Source organism: Salvia hispanica, chromosome 5 (assembly GCF_023119035.1).
Source record: "Salvia hispanica cultivar TCC Black 2014 chromosome 5, UniMelb_Shisp_WGS_1.0, whole genome shotgun sequence".
NCBI lineage: Eukaryota > Viridiplantae > Streptophyta > Magnoliopsida > Lamiales > Lamiaceae > Salvia > Salvia hispanica.
The window spans coordinates 38,646,278-38,666,563 of NC_062969.1; the positions used below are offsets into that span (position 1 = coordinate 38,646,278).

Here is a 20,286-nt window from a genome sequence, read left to right on the forward strand (position 1 = left end):
CCCTCCATTGGAGGTTCCTCCTCCGACTTTAGCCTTTCGCCCTGCTGATTTTCCATATGAAGCCAATCCTTCTACTTTGCCTTTGAGAGTTCGATACAGATTTCCCATGTGTGAAGACCTCTTCAATTTGGTTGTTGATTTCTTTGGACTAAGGCAGGCAGGCCCGGGAGGGGGTGGTGGAGCTGATCTGTTTAATGTTGGTGCCAATGGTGGCTGCCTGTTTGATGCACCCATGGGTGGAGGAGGAGGCGGTGGAATAGCTGGTTCGTATCCCTTTGATGCGGTCATCGTGAGTGGAGGAGGTGGAGGTGGAGGTGGAGGGGGTGCCACTGGCAACCTGATTGGTGTACTACTGAGTGGCGGAGGCAATGGCGGTGGTGGAGGGGGTGCGACTGTCGAATTGCTCGGTGTCATGAGTGGTGGTGGAATAGGCAACTCAAGAAGTGTTTGCAAACAAGGCCTCACCATCATGTGTGGAGTTGTCTGATTTCCACCAACACCAATCAAGTTTCTTCCATGTCTTCTTACAAGAGAAGAAATCCTTGTACCATCATTTTGAGAATCATGAATAACAACATCAATCATTTCCATTCCTCCCACCACATCATCCTTATTGATATCATGATGCTCTCTCTGTTCCTTCTCCAAATTATTTATGTTTTTAGGATCTTGGGAAATAGCAATTACATGAGGAATCATATGGAATGAGAGGCGCTTCATGTCCATGGGGCTTAGTTTCCCACCTCTAGCCGACATGAGATCATGGGGTGAATACGACGCCCCCTTCTCCGAGCAAGTTGGAGAGTTCCACGCTCCTTGAAGGATCGAAGTAGGAGTCATCGGAGATCCACAATACGATGATCTGTTATCAAAATAAGAGGCAGACAACACCTTTGAAAATGCATTTCCTGCAGGGCTGTAGTCACTCATATTATCGTCGTCATCTACATCATCCATCTCATCACACAGCCTCCCCCGTGCTAGCTTAATGACGTCTTCGAGCATCAACACAGCTACAAAGTGACAAAAGCAAGAAACATTTTATCCACTTGAACAGATTGATCACATGCTACTTGAGGCCAACATACAACATACAGATGTGCTCTAACTCAGAGTGTTGCAATTTCATTGAGGAATCATATCTGCATCGGACCATCCACTTCTCCGTTGTCCACAGATCTCCAAGCGATTGCAGAGTATTACAGAAGACTTTCAGAGCCTGCCCCACAATCAACACAGCCAAATTACACTTTACTTTCTCTAACAGTAAAGACATAGGGAACTCCATGAGCTTGAATAGTTAAGTAAGGTAACCTTATGAATGTCCGCGTCCTGAAATTCTGAGGCCGGTTTGATCTCAGGATACCGTTGGAATATATCATGAAGGGTCAACACTAACAGCTGAGGAAAGACAAAGCAACAACATGAATTCCAAGTTCAACCAACCAAAGATCAACAAGAAGATTAGTCACCTCAAGCAGAGTAGCAGAGCCAGCGCAAGGTGAGAAATCAAGCAAGTCTCTGAAGCAGCCAATTTTGTCCCTAATCTCTGTCATGAAACCCAAACTGCCAGCCACTCCACGTGGACTACTAACCATTGGAACATTCATGACATTGACATTCCTAGATGTAATAATGCTTGGAATTTTTTTGGTCTCAATCCCACTTTTCTGCCATTTTCACCACAAATTTCCATGTAAGAACCATATTCCCTTTTCCTATATTAGTATCACATTTATTTGCTAGTGTCATTTCAGAACCACAAGTCAATAAACAGCATTGAACTCTCAACTAACACATGTGAAAGGAGATTATATCTTAATCATAATCATGATTTCTTCTGAATTACAAAAAAGATCACAATCAGTGCTGAAACATCACCTTGCAATAAATAAGTAGCAAAAAAAAAAACAAGAATTGTAAAAAAGATTTGGGAAAATTGGAAAAACAGTACCTGAAATGTAGAAGGCTTCTTACAGAACAGGAAAAGTGCAACACCAAAAAATGCACCAGCTGAGATGGAAACAACAATGAGAACTTTTATAGAGCTCTCAAAAAACTCCCTAAATTCATGCCTACTATTGATTAAAAAATTAAAGACATTCGCCAGCCCCCCATGGTTTGACAAAAACTCTGTGAATTGTTCGAAAGAATATTTATTTGAATAAACTATAAATAAAGAAATGATCAATATTCTTGCAGGGAACATTAAGACAAATTTTGATTTAATCCAAAAATATAAATAATTTGACAACGTGCATCCCAATGTCGTTTGTCACTTGTTGATGAATGAATCCCCAGTGGACAACTTTGTTCTTCTCCCTTCTGATTTCTCTTACCGGGGGAGAAATTGGGGCCAAACCCTCCAGATTCTCATTTACCTTTTTTTTTTAAGACCAATGCCGCGAATTACCGTTTTTTTCGCGGTTCAAGGGCCCTACTAATTTGCTGTCTAATTTATCTTTTCATAATTACTCCCTCCGTCCCAGATTATTCATCCCAATTTTCCATTTCGGTCCGTCCCACATAATTTGTCTCATTTCATTTTTATCATTTTTATTATAAAACTAATATATAAAGATAGGACTCACATTCCACTGACTTTTTCTACCCACTTTTCATTACAATTCTTAAAACCCGTGCCTGGTCAAAGTGACCCGAATTATCTGAGACGGAGGGAGTAGAAACTAAGTAGTACTACATTTTTTGTTTTCAATTACGTTAAATACATGGAATGAGAAAAATTGATACTCCTTCCGTCCGCCATCAGGAGTCGCATTTCTTGGCGACACCGGAGTGAACGGAAAAAAGTTAGTGAATCCCACTTGCGTATATTAGTTTTAAATGAAATGTGAGTGAAATGAGTTAGTGGAACGTGAGACCTTAATACCATTTATAGTAAAAATGAACAGAGATTCCTATTCGCGAACGGATTAAAATGGAAAAACCGGACTCTTATTCATGGACGGAGGGAGTATTGAATTGCTATGTAAATTTATTGAAATTTCCTAAGTATAAAAATCAAGTTTGAACATACTTCGAATGAAAGTACTTTAATTTTGTAAGTTAAAGAACCAACAAATTTTAAACTTAATTGAATAAGAAAGTCAAGATTTCTAAAAACTACAAAGGTGGAAGAATCCAAGCTTTGAAATATTCAGAGTTTTTGACACTCAAACAAAAATAGGAAAAAAAATCACCAATATTCCAATAAATACATGACATATGGAAACTGTATTTGAACGAGTATGTATATAAACAAACCTCAGAATAAGTTTGAAATCTCCAGCAGTCAACTTCAGTGTGTGGTGACACACGTATATAATCCATTTATTTATTGCAGATACACACTAAAAGGAAAATAAATAAATTGAATATACGATCTCAAAAAATGGCATATGCAAAGAACCAAGGCTATACAACAACAGCGAAGCTCAACCAGAGTGGAAGCCACAATGATCAAGCACAGCTCTCCAACCCGGAAAAAGTCTACTCCGCTTTGCTCAGATAGATTGTATTTTCATATGTAGGTCTTCACGATGATCGCAGAATCAGATTGCGGTGAGTTTTAGGCTGACTTAACTTTTTGGAGCACGGGCTGCACACGAAGATCTGATCCTGTCGAGCTTAGGAGGAGCTGATTTGCTTCCAACAGGAGGTTTCTTGGATGCTGCAGAAGACGAACCACTGATAGCTGACCTTTCAGCGATTCTCTTCTGGCGTTGGATCACCGCATCTTCCAATCTCTTGCGCTCCTCTTCTTCCTGTATGAGATCATAAGCATCAGGCAAAAAAGTAGGATAAAGAAGTTGATCTTTATGCAAATATGTAATGACTATACCCTCTGCAGCTTGCTCTTTTGAGTCAGTAGCCTACTTGCTGAAGATATCTTCTTAGTTTTGGAATAAGGATCTGGTTTTCCAGCGGGAGATCCCCCCAAAACACGAGATCTCCCGGGAATCTTAGCTGTCGGACCTGCATTTTTCTTGCCATTGGCTTGTTTACCATTGGCAACAACTTCCTCTGCAGCTTCACCATTCAGCTTGGCAAGGGAAGATTTTTTATCAGCTTCGTTGTAAGATATTTCGACTTCATAATCCATGTCCGGTGTCCAGGATGCACCAGATTCTTGTGACTCCCTTACAAGCATCATACAGAGATCATCAGGCTCAGCAGAGCTAGAAATGGCTGGATTTCCGTTTTCTATCTGGGGGGTGATGTCCATCTCACCATCCATGATGATGTCTGTTCTCCAGTTAGAGACATACTGATCGTCAACTCTTGATCTTGACTCTATGATGAAGGAATCATCAACCACAGAAGCTCCTCTCTCTGCTTCTTTCTTGACCATGTCGCTTGCGTAGGAGAGGGAGTCATGATTGACAAATTCTGATTGCCTTTGTGTTTGTGAGTTGACAATGAACCAGTCTTCCTCTCTTCTGTTCCTAATAGTGGTTGATTCTGAGGAGAAGTCTTGTAAAGCTCCCAGTGTGGTTCCTGATCCTCTGGATTGTTGTGTAAACAATGCATTCTCATTTTCAGAAACAGTTTTCTTCATAGCCGTTCGCATTTCTTCACCATTTGCAAAATCCATAGTGTGAGTGTTGCCACCATTCTTTCCCTCTCTATGAATCACAAGAACAGAATCATCACTAGTTGAAGGCTGTCTCTTTACTTTCTCAGATTCCAAGTGAAATGAATCGCTAGTGTTGTGTGAAAGACCACCACCATTGGAACTGTTCATCATAAATTGTTCATCCATGGGATCTCTAGCGTGATGATTCATTGTTTCACTGGGCTTCGAGTCTTCATTACTAAGGAGAAGATTCTGAAAAGCACCCCAAGGATCAGCAGACTTCCCTCCTTCAGAAACATCAGCATCGTTCTCAAGTTCGTGTTTTCCTCTGCTTTTACGTGCTTTAGGGTGGGCATGTTTCTCTAGCGATGCAATTGCATCATCAACCCCTTTTCTGATGGAGACATCATCAAGTGACAGTGCTTCTCCCGAAGACTCTTCAGAGTACTCATTATCTTCTCCATTGCGCCTCTGGGAAGTTATGTAGTTTATGTTACGGATAACAACCGTTTTGGAAGATTTCTTCTTGTTCTTCTTCCCCTGCTTCAGCCCCCTTGACGAAGGCTTCTTATCTTGTTCTTGTTCCTCATTTGAGTCAGTCCCAGCATCTGAATCACCAGAAGCAGTACTTTCATCTTCCTCAGAGTTATCTGCATCATTTGCATTAAAAGATTTCTCCTTCCTCCGAGATGATCTATGATTCTTCATTGAATTAGGGCCACCTGGAGATGGCCATCCCATATTCCCTGGATAATATTGCGGCATGCCTGGGTAAGGATAACCTTGGTACGCTGGCATTTGCTGCATTGGGCCTTGAAAGTTGTACATATATGGAGGAATCTGATTCATCCATGGCACATGTTGCATATTCTGTCCAGTAGAACCATTTTCTGCAACCGAGCAAACTCATAGATTAGATGCGCTAAACTCTATGCACGAGGAGTCATACCCCAGACCCAACATCCTCACAGCAATGCAAAACATACCTTTGCTCTTATCTGTGTCAGATAGAGGGTCGGAGGAGCCGGTTCTCTCAAGTGGCACAGAGAATCCATTGCCCTGGAAATTTTCACCTGTGAGCATAACTCCAGACGTTGCCAGATATGGGAGGTCAGTCATAGCTGATGCTTGCACTGCTGCTAATTCATCCATCCATCGATCATCTGAATGTTTCCTATTGTATAGCTCCTTGAAATCGGTGCATGCCTCCCTACAAGAGAATAAATTGATTACTAAGGTACAGAAAGATCTTTATGAAGCCATTAAAATTAGTACTAGAAAATAGTAGCACTAGTTGTTTTCCCCACTTAAATTCTATCAATTATAACTGGAAAGGTTGATACGACATTAACATTGCATGACCCAATCAACATTGTATCAGTTGTTACTTATGGCTACCTCACTAAATGATGTATGAAGATTCTGGGCATACCGAATCAAATAATTAAGCAAAGGTGAGATAATGTTTGTTCATTGCTTACTAATGCAGAAACAGGGAAGAAGTAGCAGTTGTTACCTTAGCCGTGAGGCTCCAAATGTATCAGCAAAGCATATAAGATCATCAATGTCCTCCATTTCATATCCAGCCACAACTGCACGGACATAAGCCATGGCTTGCTCTTTCAGAAGTAATGCTTTTCGAGTATCCATAAGACGTTGAAGACGAGCCCTTCTCAGAAGAACAAGTAAACGACTTAGTTTCTGGAGCTACAAGTGTAATCCACAGAGTTTCATGAGTGAGAATCAACTACCTAGAGTGTTCTCTCAGTTCAGCCCCATGATCTTCTTCTTCGGAGGATAACTAAACAGCCACGATAAACAAATTGAGTTGGGTGAACACTTTAAAAATGAACATCTACCTCTAAGTTTAAGTTTAAATACCTTAGAAGAATTAGTTGATTTCTTCAGGTTTCCATCTGCTGATATGTTCCCTAATAACACAATGTGTTTGATAAGTAAACTAGGAGTTGATTTACATACTCTAAACTTATCAACATTTTCAATATATCATGTATGTTAACTGGAGAGATAAATCATATACTACCAAGTATAGTCTAAGAGACAAAATCCACTATATATGTCCCTACTACATATGACATTCTCATTAATAGGGTATGCCTATATACCTTCCTCGTCCGCCGTAGGATTTTCATTAGATTGAGTTGAACTATCAATCTGCAAAATTTCTCGCTCTATATGTACAATTCTCTCAAGAATCTCGGGCGTGCTCACAAAACGTACAAATCTGCAGTTACAAATTGGTAAAAATAATGAGAAAAACATCATCTTTGATCCATAGCTGTAAATTTAAAACTTCACCAACGTACAATGTATATCCAAATATTTATTCTCTCTCAACGGCACACTCTTATATGGATATACCTCCAAGATTATCAGTAATTGTATATCTAATCGCCAAGACAAGTTCATAAAGATTCCACAGCAAAACAGTACACGGATCAAGCAATATGGAAGAAATAAGTGTGTCAATAATGCTACAATTCTCATCAATTTCACACCAAAATGCTAATCCAAATACATTTCTAAGCTCAATTATTAGTACAAAATTACCTTTGAAACGTGGCCTTAGTGAACCACGAGGCATCATCGCGTGGGGGGCGAAGAGTTATCGAATAACCCCCTTTTGGAATCTGATCCTTCGCATATTTCAAGTGAGCAACGAAGGGTTCCAAAAGCCCAGATGCCAATTTCTCGCTCTTCTTCCCGGAAAACACAACAAGATCGCATCTTTTTTCCAATCCAACGAACCCACACAACCGAATTTCTAATTAGTAACATCTAATTGGCCAGAATTGAGTAGAGAGTGAGAGAATTTTACCTTGTTCTTGTTGGGGTTAGTTGGAAGAGAGCATGATCGAGGATGGTGTTGGAATCCATGCTCCCACAGAGTGAGGAGAGAGAGAGATTGAGCTCTAAAGTTGGGGTGTATTGAACTGCAAGCTCATGTTCTTGAACGTGACATTCAAAAATCTTTTTTTGAAATCTTAACTGGACATTAGAGAGATCCAGCAAGAAGTGATGGAGCAGTGCACATGCCAAAGTGTGAGAACTCTTGTGTGTGTGTGTGTGTGTGTGTGTGTGTGTGTGTGTGTGTGAGAGAGAGAGAGAATAAAAGATGGTTGAGTGAATGGAAAATTTTCTGTGAGTAGATTAGGTGATATTTGGAAGTTGGGCCCACAAGCATATGTCCCCACCTTCCCTCCATTATTTTGCAATTACTGCTCAAATATTTATTCTTTGCCCACTTCCAAAATATTTTTACTAAATTTGTATATATAAGTGCATTTTCTACAATAGGAAAATAAAATAAAATAAAAACAATACTCCGTAATTACATAATTACTCCCTCCGTCCCAGATAATTCGTCCCAATATTCCATTTTCGTCCGTCCCATATAATTTGTCTCACTTCACTTTTACTATTTTTGATAGTGGACCTCATATTCCAGTAACTTATTCCTACTCATATTTTATTATAAAATTAATACTTTAAAAGTAGGACCCATATCCCACCAACTTTTTAAATTTATTTTCTATTAGATTTCTTAAAACCCATGCTGGATAAAGTGTCTCAAATTATCTAGGAGACTAGGACGGAGGGAGTATTGTTTACTTGAGTTAAAATTGTTCTCTTTTTAGAACATTGATCATAAATTGGTAATGGATACAAAAATATTCAATTTATCTGTGGATATTATAATATCTGATCATTAACCAGTTGTCCAATAGGGTTATAATTAGGTGGTACGTACATAGCATGAAAGATGACATGATTAGTAGTGGAATTTAAAAATAATTATAGCAATTAAATAATACTATGGGTCAAGCGTATAGGTTTGGTATCTTCTTTCTTTTAATAAGTACTTATTACTAGTATTATTCTTTTATAGTTTCACCATTTTGAATAGTCTAAATGTTTCTAAACCATGATTAATGATTCAATGAATGTACTACACTTATTCATTTTGTTAATACATCTTTGAAAAATATGATTTCATTATTTATCATGAGGCCGTGAAAATTAAATTTACTAAGTTGCCGAATAAATTTGCTGGATATTTTCTTTCCTACTTAAACAAGTTGGTTGGCTTGTCATTATTGATATGACATTTAATATTTTTGGAAATCATAGTTTTTTGACTTTATGTCCCTCTTTTAATTCTTTTTAAGATATGATTTGGACATTGTTTCTATTTTCATTTTCGATTTTCGATTTAGTTTGGAACAGGAGGTAGTTCACAAAGCAACTTGTTTGTACATTAACGAAATTAATTAATACGAAATTTGTTATAGTGTTGTTCGGTATAATTAATTAATTATAAACAGCTAAATGGTAGTTAGAAGTGAAGGCTAATTTTGGTTAGACCATCATGATCGATCTTGTTTTTGGGAAAATATTGTTCTTTTTATGGTTTTGGAAAACATCACACATTCAATAAAAGAGTGATTAGGTTTTTTTTAAAAATAGAGATCAGCATTTCATTAATCAAACATGAAGAGAGTGATTCTACATTCTAGATTTGGAATATGAAAAGTCCTCTTTTTTTTTTTAATTATAGTAAGTAATTAATAGATAATAATGTTACGTTAATATTTCAATATCATTTATCTTTTCTCAAAAATTGAAATTTAGAGCCAACCCAACAAAATAAGTGTACTGATTATACAGTATCAATTTTAAATTATTAATATTAATGAAAAAAGTTTAGAGAGTGGGCATTTTATTAAACGAAAGCTTGTCTTATTGCACCGTCGTGGCCTACACAATGTTGATTCCAGCTTGCACATGGTTTTTCAATATTCTTTTTAAAATTTACAATAAAAAAACAAGAAATGGATAGTAGCTTCTTAATTAAAACAAAAAGCATGAAGGAAACGGTCAACCTAGCAATTTTATTAATTTAATCATTCAGAAAATTGGTGAGACTACGATTTAGTCGATGTATTTGAATGTTGCGTAAAATGCACTATACATGGAGTATTATTAGATTGCGAGAAAATTGCCTCATCGTTTCCACTAGCTAATTTTCATTGAAACTCTTCCCCCATTCTTATGGCATTTTTCACTGATGGAAAAATTGAAGAGAAAAAAAGGCAACAAGTTTGACATCAATAATATTTTACAACTACATTTTTTACTTGCTTGGAAAGGAAGAGAGGAACCAAAATAAAGAGGGATATAAGTTCATTGTTCAATCATCACTTCTTTTCAGATGTTACTGAAGTTTGTGTTACAAGTATACTTGACAACTTTTGAAATTCCATTTTTTACTATAAAGATATAGATAGTATATCTCGTCAATATTTACAGCAATAAGTCACCACTCATCAAAATTAGAGCGTCTCCGGTGGCGCCCCTTCCACTAGAACTTCTCACAAAAACTTCCTGCCACGTCATCACTAGCCCTTCCCATTTTACTGCCACATCATTAGGACTTCCCATGCACTCCCACTAGGACTTCCCGCAATTATTCAATTTACGGACTTAAAATTTACGGAATTAAAATGTCAACATGGAATACGGGAAAATTCGAATACTTCGTTAAAAAAATTACATAATACTTAAAAAAATTACACAATTAAAAAAAATTACATAATACCTAAAAATTACATAATCATAAAAAGTCGAGAAATGCAACCCTCGGCTCTCACTCCTCCTCGTCCTCGTCCCCGTCGCCCGTACCGCTGCCGCCTCCGACGTCCCCGCCCCCAATCTCGACGCCATAATCATCAATGGGTGGCATTCCTAAATCGCACCGACATGCATCGACCACATCCTTGCACAACCTTTTGTACACAGGATCGTGAGTGCTAAACCACTTACTCGTGCTCTGCATCAGGGTCTTCGTTAGCTGCGCGCGGGCGAGACGGCCGTGGGTCATCTGGGCCTTCAGGGGCCTCCGATTCGACCTCGCAGGACCCGCTGCCGCTGCCGCTTCCCCTCGCCATCCGCTGCGCAGCCTTTTGCCCCATCGGGCGACGACGACGGCGAGAGTCTGATCGTGATAGCAGGGCCACTTCCCCGGCTTCGGGGAGCTCGTGCGAACCGGCACTTCTGCTTGTACTCACGGGAAGAGTTGATCTTCGTCCGCTTCCAACTCGAGTCGACACCCGCACAAAACTTTTGCGATTCCCCGACCACGAGAAAGGCCTCCCATTGGTCAAACTCTTTGAACTTCAATTCTTTGTCGGGGTACTGAGCCATGACTCATTTCTTCACATCATCCTCAGACATGCCGCTGGTTGCCATGCGCATGTTGTTTTGGTAGAGGGCGGCAAAACGACTGAGCTTAGGCCTCAACCGAAGCCACTGTTTCCGGCATTGCTCGGAAGTGCGAGGCTTCGCCCCAGACGGTTTGCATATGAGGTAGGCCTCACTAATGCGAAGCCACAATCGGTCAACATACTGGTTCGGCCCGACATAGGGATCCTCTACTACACCGATCCAGGCCTTCGCAAGCGCGGCATTTTCCCACACGGTCCAGATCGTCCTCCTCTCCGGCTCATCCTCACCCTCCTCCTCCTCTGCTCCCGTGTGCGAGGAAGAGCTCGGGACTTTGCCCTTGCCCCTACCCCGCCCTCTGGCCTTGCCCTTGCCTTTGCTCCTGCCTCTTGCAGCAGGCTCCGCCTCATCGGGAGTCTCATGGATTGGCGATAGCCCCAACTCCGCTCTCAGCTCCTCAAAAGAGAAAGTCTCGATGCCGGCGTACTGAGTCTCCGAAACAGTACCAGGGGAATCATCGACCAACAAATCTATATATCTATATATGGGCGATAGACAGATTCCCTAGGCGTCCTCGGGCTCCTGTGCTGCATCGACCCACCCACCGCCATATTTGGCGGCGTACCGCCCATCCTCACTGCCCCGGGCATCATCCCATCCACTCCCGCCCTATTTGGTGGCATACCGCCCATCCCCGCTGCCCCTGGCATCATCCCACCCATCCCCGCCATATTTGGCGGCATACCGCCCATCCCCGCTGCCCCTGGCATCATCCCACCCATCTGACTCATCCACTGGTACATATTGTAGAACATTTGGGGATTCATCCCCGCAAAGTTTCCCTCCGTTCCGGTGGGAATCGTGAGTGTGTTTCCTCCGCTCGTGGTGGGGGAGTTCCTATTGTACTCCATTGTAGTAGAAATGAAATTTGTAGATTTAGAGAGAGAAACTTGTCAACACAAGTGGTGTGAATGAAATGAAGTTCAATTAGTCCTATTTATAGAGTTTTTTTTTAAAAATAAAATAAAATAAAAAATATTTAAAAACTCGGACGTCCGACCGTCGCCACAGTGGCGGACGTCCGGTCGGACGTGAGGGTGACGAGCGAGGCCATGGGACGGACATATGAGACGGGCGCGGGCGCCCTTCCCGTTCACTACGGCGGACGTCAGCGACGTCCTACCGCGACATCCGCCATTGGAGACGCTCTTAGCTTATATCTAGGAAGATTTGGGGTACTGAGTTATATAACAAATAATTGCATAACATAAAGTTAAAGATATTATCTAACAACATTGTCAATTTTAAAGTAACACATTTTTAAATATAAAATACTAACAGTTCGTGTGTAAAAAATGATTATAATATAACCACAAATTCAAAACAATAAAATGGCTACTATAAAGCATTACGAATATAATTATCAAAATATAAGGAATATAAAAAAGATAAATAAAATAAAATAAATACCAATCAAAACAAAAAAAACTACCAAAGAATTAGGCATATAATTAAGATAAAAGATATAATGACTACTAAGCAGAATATAATTATCAAATTAAATACATATAAATTAAGAATATCATCGAGATAAAAATAATATACATATAAATAATATAGCCATAAATCAAATTACTACTAAAGAGTTAGTACACAAATTAAAACATAAAATATGCGACGCTTATAAAGCTGCCCGAAGAAAAATCAAACTTTCACCACCAGACCAACTACAATTATATAATAGGAATGTCAGTTCAATTCGAAACTTACGGATTGAGTCAAATAGTCCAACAATTTTGTAGGGTTAGAATTGCAAAGTTTATAATCCAAAAATCACAATCCGAATAACCTTAAACGCCCCAACCCGATAGGGTTGGACCAAAATTAACCCAAGCGGCCAAGCCCATAGGGTTGGCCCGGAATGAGATAATTTTCATTATTTAATTTTTCCAAAATTTTAAAAATTAGTCTAATAATTATTTTCCAAATCTACTTAAAAATATTTTGATTCATTATTTAATGTTTATTCTATTTTATTTTTACACTTACCATATAATTTTTTTTTTAAAATGATAATTATTTTAAAAACAACAAATATAAGTATTTTCCTCTCTCTTTTCGAGTTGAAATAACACTTATTTTAATATGTAATTGTTTAATACAAAAATATAAAATAATCAATAAATATATGTTAGTTACAAAAAATAAATTATTTTCGAGTTCAATTGGCACGACGGGTTACGGGTTAGCCCAAAGCTCGAAAGTTTTGGTTTAGGATTGAAAGTTTATAATTCAAAAAATTATAACCACAATGGCTTATACTTGAATAGCCCAACAATCCAAGCGAGTTAGCTAAAACCCGAATGGATTGGCCCGATTAATATTGAAAGTACTCCTAAATTCAACATTAAAAGTTAAAACGTTAGTCTTTGGGTACAATTGTATCCTTGTTCCTGAGTCACGATAATAATTCATTGGGTAGAAGTATATATTAATCAAATCAAACAAATAAAAGGCTCCAGGAGAGTTTATATTTCCATACCTCTTGTGTAAATATAGATGTACATAATTAGTAATTGGAAACTGTGGTAGAGTTTATAAATAGAAGATTTATATTGAGTTTATGAGTTAAGTATCTTGAGTTTGGATTTCATGCACGTTTTACATTCAAATAAATGAATTGAATGTTGTGGGCGGCTAAGAACAGCTGAATTGGTCCAAATTCCAATGCTACCACCAAATAAACTTCATGGAATAATGTAAAAATCTATGTAAATTAACGAGAACGATCCTAATTCCTAGCTATCCAATACATCACTTTTTATGTTCAATAGTTTATGTATTTCACGGCTGATTAGACGACAAATTATAACAAGAAAATTATCCCCAAACACAATTTTATCTTGTGCAGCATTAATAAAATCTACGAGGACCAGATCAATATTGATGCAGTCTACTCAGCGTGACGAAAATTCAAAATGGGAAATTTCTTTCCTTTTTGTTCTTCATTATTTTAGGCTTGGCAATGGAAGTGGGAACTTAACTTTTACAAACATAATAAACCGTGGAGAACAGACAAGGAAAATTTTGAATAAGTGATAATTACAAATGGAATGAAAAACAGAGAATAAGACCACTAAAGACGAGAGATAAAAACGACTTAATTGGTTGAAGTTTATAACTTTATATCCGCGTATGTCTTAATCGTACGGTCGAAAGCATGTTACTGAATCTTGAATTCATGTCATAGTCTATAATTTCTCTTTAAATTCTTACTACTATATGTTTAATTAACCGTACATAAACGCATTTGACTGCCACCTTTTAACACTTTATAACAATCGTATTACTACTATAATCCATCTGATAATTTGAAAGTGATCGACTATCTATTTATTGGCCAAGTGTCGGAGATAATATTTATCTAAATCTATACGTCCACAAAACTTTAGTAGTATATTACTATTACAACGTCACTTTCACCAATAAATGGTAGGTAGATCTCACTCTCCACTAACCTATTCTAGTCACTTATACACTTTTGATTAGGCAGGAGTTTTAATGCACAATTAGTAAAATAAAAGAGAGATCAAAAGAATTATATGTAATTAAAGGAAAGAGTGCATACTTTTATGGGACGGACTAAAAGAAAAGAATGCATACTTGTGGGACGGAGGGAGTATACAAAATGGGTATCACTTTCCACTACCTTTTTCCTTTTACTTTTCTCCATATTTTTAAAATCTATGTCGGACTCAAATGAAACTTCTAATGGTGGACGGACAAAGTACTATACTATGGAGTATATCACATTGAAAAAAATATATTAACGGGTGAACTAGTTACTTGATTCCATGCTATTAGATACTCCCTCCTTCCCCATGCACCCCATTCATTAATTGTCAACTTTTGTTATTTTCGTTCATCACCCATTAATTATTCACATTTACTTTTTTTGCCATAAATAATAAGTAGGCTCTACATTCCAGTAACTCATTATATTCACATTTTATTATAAAATAATACTCCACTTCATATAAATTTAGTACTCACGTTCCACTAACTTTTTAACACACTTTTTTTTATATTTTTAAAACACGTGTCGAAATCAAAATGGACTACCAATGAGGGAGGTGGGTGTATACATGCATATAACAAATGTATGTTCTAGCAAGTGATATGAGAGTTTGAAACTATTGAGTTTTTCAAGATCGGTATCACAGTGAAATTCAGTGTCTATTCTAGCTATATGTGAAATTAATGGAGTTTTGATTTTAGCTATCAACCACATTTCAAGATATTATTTTGAAAAAGTAAATGAAATAAATGAATCAAAATTTCCTACCATAATTAACTCTCGTATATTTGAATTTGGAGCTTTTGCTGTAATTGTGAGTTGGCCCACAATTAAGAATTAAGACCAATATTGCTTTACAATATGCAACTTGAAGAACGAATTAATGTGGTAGAATTTAAAAGACAAACAAGTGTGGGGTTAAAGAAAATGACTGATTGGATTAATCACAATTCACAAGTGAAAGTAACTTGAGTTGTTCGTGCGAGAGCGACTATATTATATTCATACGATTGACCTCTCAAGTCCTCCTACATTTTCCTACAAAATTACATTGTCCTTTATTTTCCTCAAATTAAGTTGAATTTCAAACTAGAAAAGTAGCTATATACATATGTATAGTTGTATTAATATAATACAAAATTCATCGGCAAAATTTGCCTATTTTATGCATACATGGATGAATCAATTCTTTAACTCGGAATTGATAAATTTAATTGTATTAATTACTTCAGTTACTAAACTCTAATTAAAATACTCATGAATCTCTAATAATGAATAATTAATGAATTAAAAATTGCATGATCACCAAAATTTTTATATTTTCTTTCCCGACAAATCGAACCTTATAAAATTCTTGTGTTCTTGATTTATTTGACAAGCAAACATTTTAGAAGTCTTTGTCCGATGGGGTTTAGTTCAAACCTAATTAGGAAATCGCATTTCCATGAATCTCTGAATAGAAGCCAACGACGATCTTCATATTGGAAACAGTCAACTGCACATTTTAATACTACTAAATATTTTATTCTTTGAAGGCGAAATTACTTTGAAAATCTATTACATTTGGAGCTGTACTACCGTCTCTTTCTCGTATTCCTTGTGTGAATTTTAGTTCTCTTAATTATTTTGTTTTATTGTGACAAAAAACTAGACCGTCTTTTGTTTTGCCCAAATTCTAGTTCAGTATATCGCTTTCCTAATTAAGCATTTTGTGAATATGTACGGTAAGTCGGTAACTATATATTAGATTATTTAGTAATTTTTACTTTATTTTTCTCTTATAACAAAGAAATTGTGAATATGATCATCTACACTTTAAAATTACCCAATTCTATCAATTGATTTCGTTTCGTAAAGTTAAAAGGAGAACATGTCATATTCAGCTTTTGATCTTTATTTAATTTGGAAATTTGTTGATCATAGCCGCAATTTATATGATATGTGGGTGGGGGGGTTAACATACCGAATATGTCATTAATGTTAATGTTGATCGAAACAATCGATCCGATCTATAACTGAATTAGCGGTTAATCGTTTTTTCGACAAGGAGAATCGCAACTGCTATCACGATTCCAACTATAGCAAAAATTGACACCGAAAATCATTGATTCAATAAAAATAAGCAGTGTTTACGAAAAATGTTAACAGTGATAGACGACATATCAGTTCTCTACATATATAATAGTACTCTGTATACGATTTAAGAGATAGTTAGTTTTAAGGTAAAACTTATAGTAGTACTAAAAAACTTAATAAATTTATACTAATTTTTTGTTTAAATTTTTTATGAGCTAAATGAAAAAAATAATCTGATCGGGCATTTTTCGTCAGGATAAATTTCAAAATCGTTCACCCAAGAACTTGTATGAAGCGTATTATACGGTATACGTGATATTCTTACTTCATAAAAGAACTAAATATAAAATCCATTTAGTTTGTTTTGAATAGCACGAAAATAATAGTACCACTAGTATTTTAGGACGCTTTTCAATAGTTCCAAATTGAAAATAAATAAGCACACTTTAAATTGTTTTCCCTTAATGAAAATGAATAAAAAATGGAATAAGCGTATTTGAAGGATTACACATCCTTGGTAAAGCTAAACCATAAAGACCAGCCTAAAAGAGTCAATTCGTTCAACCCTTTTACTCTTTTTTTCCTCTTGTCAAAATCTCGAACCCACTACCTATTTTTCAATCAAACAGTCCAATATTCGGATTAGTAGACATTTTTCTCCACATTTTTCTCCCATTCAAAATCAAACCACCAATACAAATCAATGCCACCCCCTATCTATATAAACCTCATCAATCAATACCCCACAATTAATTCACTACAACATCTCATATCCCTTTTCATTACTCACACACAAAAAAAAACAGCTAAACTACAAAACCCCAATTTTCCAAACATGCAACGTCCAGCCTCCGCCCTGATGAGCAGCATCGGCCACCACAGCCGGCACCGGGTCCTCCGGCAGCAGCGGGCCCCACCGTGCGACGTGTTCATCAACCACCGCGGCGTGGACACGAAGCGCAACGTGGCGGGGCTGCTGTACCACCACCTCCGCAGCATCGGCCTCCGCCCCTTCCTGGACAGCAAGAACATGAAGCCCGGGGACCGCCTCTTCGACCACATCGACGCCGCCATCCGGGAGTGCAAGCTCGGGATCGCCGTCTTCTCGCCCATGTACTGCGACTCCTACTTCTGCCTCCACGAGCTCAGCCTCATGACCCAGCTCGGCAAGCGGATCATCCCCGTCTTCTGCGACGTCAAGCCCTCCGAGCTCCGCGTCAAGGACGACGGCTCCCTCCCGCCCGAGGAAATAATGCGCTTCCGCGCCGCCCTCGAGGAGGCCAAAAACACCGTCGGGTTAACTTTTGACACCTTGCGAGGGTAAGTGCACTCCAATATTTTTTATTGTTAGGATCGTCGACTGCATATTAATTGGAAAACATTTAAATATATATGTGCAGGGATTGGCCGGAGTTTTTTGCTCAGGCGACGGATGTGGTGATCGAGAACTTGATCGAATTGGAGGAAGAGGAGGAAATTAAGAGGCAGAAAAAAAAACTTGAATTGAACTAATTAATCTTGGGTGATTTGAAAAGATTAATGGTGCTGGTGAAATTAATAATTTGAATTCTTTAATTAAATTCTTTGTGAGGAGCAACGAGTCCTTCATATTGCCTCTTTTTTAATGAGGTTTATTTGGAGGGCTTCCTAACACATTCGTTCATTGTTCATTTTTTCTGCAAATAAAGTTGACTGTAAATGCAGTAAGTTGTAATCATTTTGTGTTTGTGATTCATTGATTATTTGTATTGAAATTTCACTTCTTGTAATACCAATTGTTCAATTGCGACCATGATCCAAAATTCCAAACCCTTATACTCTTAATTAGTAGCACTACGTGTCATGGGATGTAACAACTTTCAAATAAGTGAGAGAGATAAGATTTTAATGTTGGATGACAAAGATAATTGGGTCATTACATTTCTCTTCTATTTTTAATTCTTCTGAAATCACTACATATCTTGGTAGTAACATTAATAAACATGTTCTTTTCAATATACGTAACTAAGTCACCGATTAACATATAGTTGGTCTCTCGTACTATTAGTACATAGGAAAAGTCTTGATAAATTTCGATCGAATATAGAAAACGACTCTTTAAGATTGAAGCATGTCATGCATAAAAGGAAATCTATGTTGACTTCATCATATATATATTATACATGTAATCTGAATTTGAATGGTAATTCATTATTAATAACCACGATGGTGTTATTGATTAATATTTCTTAAAAACTTTAATCAAATTGTTCTGATTTATTTAGACAGGACTCTTAAGATGAGGCCAATTTAAATCTCCTTGGATTGGTAGTCTGACTCAATCAGTGGAGTACTATTTAAATGTTGGTAAAAAAATTTCCTCACATTAATATATATTTTAACACACATAACAATAGTATCTCCTAAAATTCCATGCCAACATCTACCTCGCAACAAAGTGAGTGCTTGTTTGGACTCATTCCCTCTCAACTGAGGGAGTTAAATAGCCAAAATTCCTAACAAAATCAAATCCTAAAGATAAATCATAATAAGACTCCTAATAAAATGGCAATAATCTACAAGATAAACATGAATAAAGTTCTTATGTAATACTCCAACTAAAAGAACTCTATCAGCCATCTCAAACCTTCAACATCCATATCTTAACACTGTATATATATAATTGATAAACTTCAGTGAGCAAAATCATTCTAACATTTTTCTCATTATTTGCAAATATGATTTTGCTACATCGAAAAGATTCATTACACTAACAATATTTTGATATTTAGTTAGCATCTGAGAGAATTAGTGTATAGTTTATAAGATTTAACACAAAAACAAACTCTAACTCATCATGTTTATTCATATTTTTTGAGTGAGAAAGGAGTGGGATTGGTAGGCCGTGGCCCGTGACCCATATAATAAAAATTCAGCTAATGTAATTAATTCAGCCCAAACTATATATCATTAATTCTAAATCTCTTCAATTAATATAGATTAATTAACAGAATTCCCCCAATTGCCTTAGATCAATAAAAGTAGAGACACAACATTCCGGTGGTTCCACCCTAAATCGAATGAATCCGAAAAACAATCAAATTGCTTCTATTAATAAAGTGGAATCTGAATCGCCCTAATTTGGAAATTTGAAGTGGCCTAAACACGTTCTTTATTTATTTATTTATTAATTTTTTCACCAACACATTAAATAAAACAACATCTCAATCCGCAATAAACAATCCTTTAATTAAATTTAAATTAATTTCATAACGTTTGTGGGATAATTTAGAAAACAAAGTTGCATTTACATAATTTTGAATAGAAAATAAAAGCGAAAGCAAACATAAAATCGCATTTACATTTATGGTTTTCTGTTGTTTTGCTATAGTTATAATTATCTATTTAATGAATACATGTTATTTATGCAAGTAGATGATAAGTGTGTGATCTGGCATTTAGGAATTAATCACAAAATGAGAAATTTGATTAAGAATTTAGGGCAATGGCAGATGCAGTTTTGACATAAAAGAGCGATTTGTTGGACAGTAAATTAGGAAAATGTTGGACTATATCCCTTTTAGGGCACAAATACATTCACCACAATTCTAAATCAGAGCAAACAAACCCATATGCGAAAGCTACACAGCATCAATTTGTTTGGCTAATGCCTATTATCTCTTTCACACATAAATATATTCACCAATGTAAATTATTTTTAAAAAATGTTTCCTAAATATGTTCTTGCAATTATATAAATGCATGGTTTAATTTTGAGTAGACCATATATACATGTAGCCCCCCTTCTTCTTCTTATTGATCACTTAAAGTTTCA

General features: G+C 36.9%; 3 protein-coding genes across 3 annotated transcripts in view; 1 reads left to right on the plus strand and 2 right to left on the minus strand.

Annotated features, from left to right (window-relative positions):
* The window catches only part of LOC125190003, a 1,878-nt gene extending 280 nt beyond the window's left edge, over nt 1-1,598 (minus strand). Inside the window, exons 1-4 of the mRNA XM_048087205.1 lie at nt 1,473-1,598; nt 1,315-1,401; nt 1,096-1,219; nt 81-1,013 (exon numbers count right to left, since the gene is read on the minus strand). Coding sequence (XP_047943162.1) covers nt 81-1,013; nt 1,096-1,219; nt 1,315-1,401; nt 1,473-1,598 — 1,270 coding nt within the window. The remainder of the gene's footprint in view (nt 1-80; nt 1,014-1,095; nt 1,220-1,314; nt 1,402-1,472) is intronic.
* Nucleotides 1,599-3,186: 1,588 nt separating this feature from the next.
* Nucleotides 3,187-7,690, minus strand: LOC125188700 (COP1-interacting protein 7-like). Its single transcript, XM_048085706.1, has 9 exons — nt 7,416-7,690; nt 7,148-7,324; nt 6,703-6,821; nt 6,458-6,507; nt 6,328-6,377; nt 6,093-6,245; nt 5,563-5,786; nt 3,842-5,466; nt 3,187-3,764 (listed from the first exon to the last, which is right to left on the minus strand). Exons 1-9 carry the CDS (start codon nt 7,472-7,474, stop codon nt 3,579-3,581), a joined length of 2,643 nt encoding a protein of 880 aa, XP_047941663.1. The 5' UTR covers nt 7,475-7,690; the 3' UTR covers nt 3,187-3,578.
* Nucleotides 7,691-17,307: 9,617 nt separating this feature from the next.
* On the plus strand, nt 17,308-17,984 carry LOC125190005 (TIR-only protein-like). Its single transcript, XM_048087206.1, has 2 exons — nt 17,308-17,792; nt 17,873-17,984. Exons 1-2 carry the CDS (start codon nt 17,308-17,310, stop codon nt 17,982-17,984), a joined length of 597 nt encoding a protein of 198 aa, XP_047943163.1.
* Nucleotides 17,985-20,286: the final 2,302 nt, after the last annotated feature.

What these genes read in the sequence shown, in the direction of transcription:
- LOC125188700 (XM_048085706.1), bottom strand. Translation starts at nt 7,474, where the DNA reads ATGGATTCCAACACCATCCTCGATCATGCTCTCTTCCAACTAACCCCA. An exon ending in AATCAACTAATTCTTCTAAG is followed by an intron (nt 6,378 to 6,457) that starts GTATTTAAACTT and finishes GTGGCTGTTTAG; the next exon opens with TTATCCTCCGAAGAAGAAGA. An exon ending in TGACACAGATAAGAGCAAAG is followed by an intron (nt 5,467 to 5,562) that starts GTATGTTTTGCA and finishes GCTCGGTTGCAG; the next exon opens with AAAATGGTTCTACTGGACAG.
- LOC125190005 (XM_048087206.1), top strand. Translation starts at nt 17,308, where the DNA reads ATGCAACGTCCAGCCTCCGCCCTGATGAGCAGCATCGGCCACCACAGC. An exon ending in ACTTTTGACACCTTGCGAGG is followed by an intron (nt 17,793 to 17,872) that starts GTAAGTGCACTC and finishes ATATATGTGCAG; the next exon opens with GGATTGGCCGGAGTTTTTTG.